The sequence below is a fragment of the Megalops cyprinoides genome, chromosome 3 (genome assembly GCF_013368585.1).
Source record: "Megalops cyprinoides isolate fMegCyp1 chromosome 3, fMegCyp1.pri, whole genome shotgun sequence".
Taxonomy (NCBI): Eukaryota; Metazoa; Chordata; class Actinopteri; order Elopiformes; family Megalopidae; genus Megalops; species Megalops cyprinoides.
The window spans coordinates 51,910,369-51,920,468 of NC_050585.1; the positions used below are offsets into that span (position 1 = coordinate 51,910,369).

At 43.6% G+C, this 10,100-nt stretch overlaps 1 protein-coding gene across 1 annotated transcript in view; it reads left to right on the plus strand.

Moving 5' to 3' along the window:
- The first annotated feature begins 4,196 nt into the window (after nucleotides 1-4,196).
- LOC118774810 (histidine--tRNA ligase-like) overlaps nucleotides 4,197-10,100 on the plus strand; it is an 11,618-nt gene continuing 5,714 nt past the window's right edge. The window contains exons 1-5 of the mRNA XM_036524329.1: nucleotides 4,197-4,329; nucleotides 6,039-6,140; nucleotides 7,247-7,366; nucleotides 7,500-7,595; nucleotides 8,172-8,297. Of these exons, the coding sequence (XP_036380222.1) occupies nucleotides 4,240-4,329; nucleotides 6,039-6,140; nucleotides 7,247-7,366; nucleotides 7,500-7,595; nucleotides 8,172-8,297 (534 nt within the window). The 5' untranslated portion in view covers nucleotides 4,197-4,239. The remainder of the gene's footprint in view (nucleotides 4,330-6,038; nucleotides 6,141-7,246; nucleotides 7,367-7,499; nucleotides 7,596-8,171; nucleotides 8,298-10,100) is intronic.

A 10,100-nucleotide genomic window follows, 5' to 3' on the forward strand; every position in this document is an offset into this window, starting at 1 on the left:
CGTGTGTGTGTCCGTGTGTGTGTGTGTCTCAGGAGCTGAATTACCAGCAGATCTATGATGCCATGCTGAAGACATCCTTCATCTTTGATGGCAGGCAGATTCTGGACTGCCTGCATGACCAGCATGTTGGCTTCCAGGTGAAGGGCTTCAACGTTTATAAAATTCTTAAAAAACCCACAAGGAGGCACATGTAGGAGACTGCCCTCTCCATACCTCAGCCTTTTCAGGTGAGCTCAGATGTCCTGTTTAATACAGCAGAGGGAGAGGGTTTAGTCTTGAAGGCGAACTTTGGTTGCTGGTGGACATTTCTGTCCCCACTAACCGAGCGGTCTTTTCTGTCCCTTTGCCCTTTCAAGAACAAACTTTTTTTTAAGCTATGATATAGAGCTTATAGGTGTCCCTTTTGTACTTCTCCCTGTCTCAAATCAAATGTAGCTGATCATGTCTTTTTGCTTCTACTGAATTTGTACTCTCACCGGAGGGCTTGTTTTTTGTTGCCAAACCACAACTTCTCTTTCTGTCAAGTTGTGGGCATTGTACAATACATTTTACCTATTATATGTGCTCTGTGCCACTCTGCTTCCCGTTTCTGTTGCTAAGAGCCGTCTTTCTAGAGCAATCTGACTGGCTTTCTGAGGTCACTGGCCTGTACTGATTTTCAGTAGCAAAAGCTTTTCTTTGAGTACAATCCCTTTGAAGGAGGTTAAAAGTGAAAATATGGTGCGCTGCATCATTCGATGTTAGCAGCTCGTGAAATCAGCCTTCAGTTTCCTCTCCCAGGTGGAGACCATCGGCAAAAAAGTAAAGCGGTGAATGACCTTCACTGCCTGCAAGGACACGCCCACTCCCGATCAAAACCCCCCAATCAAGAGGCCCAGACAGCGAGGCATTTGTGGATTCTAACTAAAGTGTGTGGTTGCTTAAGACGAGCAGTTTGCGCTGTTAAAAACTCTGGGGGTGGTGCATTTGCCTCTGCAGACCATTTTGTAAATCATCGTGGAAGAAGTGACATTACCTGAAATGAACAGCATGAGAGTGCACAGCTTCTTCATACACACGGAATGCCATCATGGCTGTTTGTCAAGTTTGGGCTTGTTACAAATTTTATGTGAAAACCCCCAGTCCTCATACAGCACATTTTAGACATCTGTTCTTTTTACTTTTCCCTTGGCTGCTCTAAGACTTGCTCAGTCTTGTTCAGTCTGGTTTTAGATGATAGAAGCATGTACGTTTGTAGAATATGTGTGTGACAGTATATCAGAAGTGACTGTAGTAAGGTATACCGTATGTGTGTGTTACAAGTTTGTGTGTGTGTGTGTGTGCGCGCACGTACGTGACTGTGTTAAATGTTTATAAAGAGAGTTCATAGACTCTGTGGGACTAGGTCTGCTGCAGTTGTTCTGGATACGTGGAGGGCAGGTGAGTGGGTGAGTTAAATGTTTATGAAGAGAGTTTATCGACTCTGTGAGACTGACTGTGCCGCGGTTGTTCTGTATTGGTGGAGGGGAAGATGTGTGAGAGAGTGTGATGACCGCAGCGTTCTCTGGGCCGTTAGCCTCCTTCCTGCACTGCAGAGCAGCTCATTTCCCCTTTCACATGCTTTTAACAGCTGATTAATGGTGTTCACTGTGCAGCGATTCGATGCAGTCTGACACCCGCGCACGAGGAGGAAGGCTAACGGAGGCTCCGGCGATCAGGGTGAAACCTGTAGCAGCGTTGCCGCACCTCTCTCTATCTCTCACCAGTTGGGCGGTTTCAAACCGATCCCAAGCGGAATGTCCGCGCTCGCGGGCAGTGGGGTTCTGACCTCAGCCCCGTACTGCTGCGTCTGTGGCGGGAAGCAGGGGATCACAGCATGGAGCTAGCATGGCCGAGTTAAACCCTGGCGAGTTTTGGAGTAGTGGCCAGCCGACGATGCTTTTTAAACAGTTTTTATTCTGTTTCAAACTCGCTGAGTGGCTCCCTCCAAAGCAGTGGCAGTACTCTGCATTGCCACTAGGTGGCAACAAATAAATACCAGCAAAAGAGGTCATAGCCCTTGAAATGGACCCTGGTTCTTTTAGGAAACTGTTAAGAGACAGCACCATCCTATCATGGATGACTCCATATAATGCTGTCCAGTCCTTGTAAGCAGATATCTTAGGGTAAGAGCCTTTGTATGACATCAAAACAGTACAAACAGATTTTTACATGTCCAATATTCACCTTTTTAATATAGAATTTGGTTTCAAATTTCTGACTTACACTTTAAAATATTTGTTTCCTGCCTTACATCAGTGGAGTGACAAGAAATTATTTTGTAATGGAAATATATCATGTTTTGTAAAAATATATAAACTGCGTAATGAGATTGTGGATTTATGTTTGCTGTCAGAATATCTTTCTGCTGCAGAGCCTTAGCGTACAGGTAAAAAGTGAGTGTGGAGGGTGAGGAGGCCAGTGGGGAGCCAGAAGCATTAGCCAGACAGCGCCTATTACTTTCCCCAGGGATAAGCCTGTAATCACCAAGCTCTCTAAGTCTGAAAAAAAGGATAATACATTTATTTATTTGACTGTTATCCAGAGTGACTTGATGGCGTGACACATTAAAATGTTACTCAAACAACAGAAACCACAATAACAGATCAGGACTGGGCAGAATTGCAGGGAAGATGTAGCAAACTGAAAGTGTTGAAATGAGAAAGACATAACACTAAGAACACCATGCCTGTCAGTTAGCCCCCGGAGCTGCTGCTTACACCATATTAAAGTGAGAATAGAGCTGAACCGTGATCCCTCAAGACAACAATAATTAATGCAGAGAGTTTACACAGACAATGACTCATAAGGAGGAGATTAACTTGCATCATATTCCCACACTCACTGCGGCCGACTGAAAGAGATGCATCACACTATCGGCACACTGATGTGCACCAATCAAAACCTGCAGGAAGTGGTTCTCTGTTGACTCACTACTGATAAGACTTTCCCCATTGTCAAAGAGGAAGTACAGAAAGAAAGGTATTGGTGTCTCAATCCGTGCACCATACTGGTCATGTCATGCAGCACAGCACTCTGGGATATATGCAGAATAAGATAATTTTGGTGCCAGACGTTAGAAGGTCAAGTCAGTCATATGATGTCCAAACTTGTCACTTTTTCATGGAAATTTTAACTTGATATCTGGCTGTATAAATGGATAACACGTACCAACTGTAACATATGTAAATCGCAGTGGATACGGGTGTCTGCAAAATGACAATAATCTGATTTAATGTAATGTAATGTAAAGCCTGACACAAATGCAAATGCAAAGCCTGACACAAATAATCCCCCCATCGAAGGCTCCGCCTCTGCCCTTGCTTATACGGATTGATTTACAGACTGTCGCTAATAGAGAAAACTCACCCGATTGCAGGGGTGGAAATGTGAGAGAATATTTCTAGCTGACAGCCCTGGGTAAACCATAAAGATCTCCAATGTGTGCAGACTTCTGTGTGATCATGAACAAACCACACGTACACCTGTCAGCCACTACTCTCAGGCGGCAGGTTTACCTGTCACCTCTGCTCACCTTGCAGACGCTAACCGTCTGTAGCGATACTGCTTGACTTACCAACTGACACTGAACCAGGGCCGGCGCTATGGGGGTGCATTTCACTCCCAGACGGACCTCGGTGCACCCCAATTATATCCTTATATCCCGATGTCTACATAGTATTTGTTACATTTTTAAGCTATGACGTTTTGTAAGTCCACCCCTCTGTATTTCCTCCGGGCGTCGAGCCTGCACTGAATGTATGATTTATTTGCATGAGCACTCAGAAAGGCCCTGCTTCCTAACATGTTCTGAGTTGTTACTGAGTTGTCTGTGGAGTGTAATGGGGCTTGGTAAGAGCTTGTGTCGTGAATATCTGAAAATGCGTGCTACTGTACTATAAAACAGAGGTGTGAAGTGGGAGTGGTATTTATTTGACATTTAAATAATGGCATTTTTCGCAGTCAATCACACATACGCTAGCAAATATTCTTTCAGCATTATTATTCATTTTATTTTATTAGCAAATTTTATTTTGTATATGCAATATAAGAATGTAGTTTGACATCACATGGCAACAAAGCACAAACCATCGCTCATGTCTCAACAATTTCTCTTTCGATTCATCGAAACGGAGGCGCGGCCAACTGGTGCTCTGAAATACCATAAACGCCGACATCAAACGCCATTCACTCGCCGGACTCGCGCTTTGAGAAGTCGCCATGGAGGGCAAGGCGTCGGTAAAGGAGGAGATCAGAGCGCAGACAGAAGTCGTCAGCACTTTAAAGGCGCAAAAGGCGAGCCAAGAACAGGTCAGTAATATTAGGCTCCGAGGCTCAGTCCTGAATCCCGGCTCAGGGAGACGGACCTCATGCAGGTGAGGTGAGATCTCGCAAATTGTTGCATGGAAAGAACCAATAACGCGCCTTTCACTGTGCGTGGCCGGGCAGGAAGTTGGTAAATACCGTCACAATCAGTAAGGAAAACACGCCATGACAATTTATACATTAGGCATGAACGTGTAATAATTTTTAGCCGCAGGATGTCTTGTTGCGCGTAAAATATGGTAATCTGCATCTCTGAAGCTATTAATTCCAAATTCAATTTCCATTGGAAATTATAGATTAATTTATGATTCTGTCAAGCATAGAGAAGCGAAACTGACGCAATCTCCCTGCAACGTCTGTCGGGGCGTATATTTATATTACGCCTATTACTTTTTTTCTTACATATTTTATGTAACAGATTGTTGGGAAGCAATCGCTAAGACAACTAAAAACGCACATTTATTTTTCCTGTGCCAGAGTGATAGCTCTTTGCCGTTAGTATTGATGCTGTCTTCTGCAACCAAGCAACAGGTGATACATGGGGGTTGAGGTATTAAGTTGTTACGTCTGTTTGCACACCATAAACTTAGCTTTACAATCGCTTTTGCGTATTTGCACTGTTGCAATTTCCTAAAACTTGCCGGAGTTACTGTGAGCCCCAAGTACAATAGGTTTCACTATGATCGCATTCCACAGAGATGTTAACATATACTTCGGTTAACAGATAAACGCACGGGAAGAGCTCGTTATTTAAATTCCCACACGATTGTGATCCCTGTCGACAGCACGATTCCCGGAACTCGGGGCACAAGATACAAAACAAACAGTGTATGGAAATTTCCACCTGTAAGCGCCAAAAACGAAAGTATTGTGCGAATTATTACGCCCACGCACAGCGTTTAAGGACGACCCTTCAGCTACACGGTATCTTCGGTGTGCATCCTTAGAGCGCGTCCTCTTCCTCTGTGGCTCTCTTTGCATCTGCGCGAGCCACTGACAGGTGGCTGACGGCCCACCTTGTGTTCTTGAGCATCAGTGATCTCGGAATCTTACCATAAATTATACAGAAATTCAAAATTCAACGCACAGGAAACATCAAAGTGAAAAACATGCTCTGGAATTGATAACAACTAGAAGAATACCGAAGGCCTCTTTGCCCAAGCCATGTCTGTGTGGTATAGTGGCTTTGGAAAAATATCACCAGAATTTTCTAATCCTGCATTGAAATCCCAGAAAGGGAACTGCCCTTGTGCTTAAACTATGTTGCCTGCATGTTATTGTCCAGCTGTGTAACTAACATGGCTAATGTGGACAATGTAACCTGCCCTGGACAAAGGTGTCTGTTAAGCATTACGTTACGATCATTTAGCAGACGCTCTTATCCAGAGCCCCTTCCAGCATAATAGAACATAAGTGTATCCATTCAAGTTAAAATGAGCAACAGCGCCAGACCAGGCTAACAACACTCCCAGACCAGTGAGTGTGAGCATAACACTGTTCAAGCCCTGCCACAAGTTAACTTGTGCAACCTGACTAGGCAACGGAAGTCAAGTATGCTACCATACTTCAGTCACTAGAACTCTGAATCCAAAATGTATCGCATCACTTTATTACATAATGCATAATACACTTTTATTGCATAATACATTTATTAAGCAAGATAATAATGTAATATACGGCTGTGTCTCCCGCAGATTGAGAAGGAGATGTCCAAACTCCTGCAGCTCAAGGCTCAGCTGGGGGGCGAAGATGATGACGACGAAGACAAGCACTCTTTTGTGCTTAAAACTCCCAAAGTGGGTACAGAGCAGAAGATTATTTATAGGTTATTTAGGTTATAGGTTATTTATAGGTTTATTAGGTTATTTAGGGGGCGGGGGGGAGGGGGGAGGAGGGAGGGGGGGGGGGGGGGGGGGGGGGGGGGCGGGTGTCTGCCAGAGCAAGGCTCCCTGTGAGTCATACTGTCTCCTGCTTCTCTACCCGTGTTTTTCTCTGTCTGGATTGTAATGGTGATGCACCAGGGGTCCCTGTCTCCTGTAGCGGTTAATCATTAGAAAGAAACTGCTTCAGAAACGTCTTCAGAAATAAGGGGAGGGAAACATCAACAATGAAATGTACTTTTGGCCTAGCGCTGAACTATTATAGGGTTTAGCCCTATGCTTAACCATTACAGGGACTTGCCTACTACTTAACCATAAAGGCTCTGGACAGTTGTTTAACCATTAGCTCATTTCCTAAGTTTTATAAGGCCACACAGTCTCCAAGGCTAATTCGGATGGGGTGGCTAGGGGTATCTGATTTGTCATTTCGAATAGTTATGAGACATTGAATTTCTTTTGCAAATGCATCACATAACAAGGCCATCAGATAGCAGAAGAACTGGACATTCCTGTACTTCAGGAGCTGGTTAATAAAAGCAGTACATAGAAAGATCAACAGGAGTCAACAGGAGGGAGTGCTTCATAAAAATGTCCAAAGCGATATGATCAATCACATACAGTCTAGAGTAGAGAGATTTAACTGAACACCACCAGTGCAGTACGGAGGAACTTGCAGCTTAAAAACGCTGACATTAGGAGCTATTCTTCAGTGCTTGTGTACCCACGTTACCCGGAGAAGCACACTGTCAGTATTCATCGGTAAGGTGGCTGGCTGCAGCTGGTTGCTGTCAGTCAATGTGGCAATACAAGTCATTTCAAACTACAATGGAATGATGAAACTGAAAGAAATGCACTCTCGCTGTGAGGAGGTGATCAAAATGCAACTGGAAAACATGCCTAGATTGTTACTCATGCGGCCAGGGGAACAAAAGGCAGATTTAAAAGAAACAGCTGTGCACATGTTTGAGACCTAATACCCAATGCACCTTTCTCATCCTCTCTGAAATATCCTTTTTCTTCAGGGTACCCGAGACTTCAACCCCAGACAGATGGCGATCCGTGAGAAGGTGTTCGACATCATCGTCAGCTGCTTCAAACGCCATGGCGCCGAGACCATCGACACGCCCGTCTTCGAGCTGAAAGTACAGTCTAAAGAAAACAAACACTCGGCTCTGGTGTTAGGACAGATATGCTAACCTGTTGATAAAAATATTCGTAATGGATTTACACACGCTTACACACAAACACACACCAACACATTCTTGTTTGTTTCAGGAAACCCTAATGGGGAAGTATGGTGAAGACTCTAAGCTCATCTATGACCTGAAGGACCAAGGAGGAGAGCTGCTGTCCCTTCGATATGACCTCACTGTATCCTTGGAGACACAAGACTCATTGGGGGGTGTCCTTAAAACTGCCTGAAAACGTCTGTGATTTTTATTTGCTTAACAGACATGCTTATCCAGGTTGCAGGAACTGTTTACCTTCAGCAGCTGATCCAGGATCACATCCAGCTAATTACACTTAATGGTCGAGTTTAGGGCTTGAGATGGCAAGCTGAACTCAGATCTGTTATAAAGGGGAGAAAGCACGCAGAACATCTGCCAAGATGGCATATTATCTATTTCTGCACCTGGATATTTCTGGAGTCATTCTAAGCTACTTTGATGCTTCTGTTGCACACACTGTTAATATCTAAAATCCCATCCTGAAAAGTTTTCAGCTCTAGTTTACTGTGCTATCAGAGGAGCTGTGAAATAAAGCATAATCCAACATTCAAAAATGTATTGAAACCACAATTAGATATCTAGGGGCTGGGCAGTGCTTAGTGCTAGATGTGGGAATGGCACTGCAGTGACACACATAACAAACTAACATAACTAATGCAGAAAAAAAAAACATAGAACATAAAATATGGTCACATTTGCCTTAACCAGGTATTCTCAGGTGCCCTTTGCGCGATACCTGGCGATGAACAAGATTACCAACATAAGGAGGTACCACATCGCCAAGGTGTATCGGCGTGATAACCCGGCGATGACCCGAGGAAGATTCCGAGAGTTCTACCAGTGTGTGCGTACGACCGGAGCGGACGTCACATGTTTCACCTCTCTCTGTTAGGATCCACAGCCGGCTCCTAAGCGTTAAACACTTCAAACTATAACTTATAACTGTGTTTTTGATTCCTTTGTGCGACAAACAAAAGCGGCAGTTTAAATACGGATCACCCTTCCACACCTCTGCTCCTGTTTGCCTGATTGCGCTGAGAGTGGTGGCATTGCCTGCTCCCCCTGCACACTAAACCTCATCATTTTAACCACAAGAAAAAGAATGGAGCCCGATTAGGCCCATTCCCCTCTCTCTGTCATGTAATCAACACGTGTCAGTGTCACCCAGTCTCCCTGTCTTAATTGCAGCGCGGCGGAGAGGAGCATGAGGGTGATGCTATCATCCCCAGCGCAATCAAGCGAAGAGCAAGCCGGCCGCTCGGGGATGATCGTTATTTAAATGTACCTGCTTATTAATCAGGCAAAACGATCAAAACCATCCTCGGGGCCACGAGCAGAGCAAAGCTGTTAGCCGCCATTTGGAGGTCAGGAGCCACGGAGTGTGGAAAGTTACTCCAGCCATGCTTACTCTCAGGGGCTGAGTTAGACGATTTAGGCTCAGTTTTCCAGGCGAACTTACATTATCTTTATTATTGTTATCATATATAGGCTAACAGGCTGGTACAGCAGTATTATTATTATTATTATTATCATTATTATTATCATTATTGTTATTATTATTATTATGCTAGCACCCTTACCTGTGTATCCAACTTACAACGCTGGGTATTTATGTAAGTAAATCAGGTTACAGCAGTAATGTACTGAGGACTTTGTTGCCTTATAGTAACTACTGCTTGCTGCTGCTGGTCATTGTCTTTCTCCGTATGGCTTTCCTGTTAGTTTGATCCCTCACCGGGTGAGAGGGTGATGTTCTCCCATGTTAAAGACACATTACATCACAAAACGTACTTGTTTCTACGAAGCCTGTCTTAAGGGCAGAGAAAACACCTTTCCATGTCTCAGTTTTTACTCGCTCTGATATGGGACTGTTATATTCCCTCTCCCAGTGAGTATGAGATGAAAGGAAACCCTGCAATCGAGAGAGTTTCAGACTCTGCAAAAAGAAGTGTTTAGAATCTCAATATGAATCCCCAAAGCATACTTAGATTAATGTCCTGGACCAGTCATGGTATTTATATTATATTTTATGGGGATTATTTTGTAAATTTTCAGCTGAAATAGGGAATGATCTGGTCAACACTGTTCCTCGCTGGCTGCACCTTCAGGCATGCATACAAAGGCGGTTCAATGCAGAGAGAGAGGGAGAGAGAAATGGTGCATTCTCTGGTTTGAGGTCTCATACAAAAAAATAATACATTGAGAATATATCTTAGAGAATATATTTTTTTAAGATTAAGCAATACATGTAAAATATGTAAGTTATTGCTGTTTTGGTATATTGCAATATATTTCGGCTTTGCATTCATATTTTTGAAATGTATTTGAATCATGAGAGCAATATACCATTTCCATATTGAATGTATTTACATTTATTTATTTTACATTTATTCATTTGATGGAGGTAAATCACAGAGCCACAGAAGAATGTGAAATTGGTTTGTGAAAAGAGTTAGATATTTAGCCTGAATTTCAAATATAGTAGAGTAACCTTTATGAAAGACAGTTGAAATGTGTTCACGTGTGCTCATATGTGCGTGTGTGTGTGTGTACATGTGCATGTGTGTGTGCATGCGTGTGTGTGTGCATGTGTGTGTGCATGCGTGTGTGTGCACATATGTGTGTGTGTGTGTGTGTGCATGTGTGT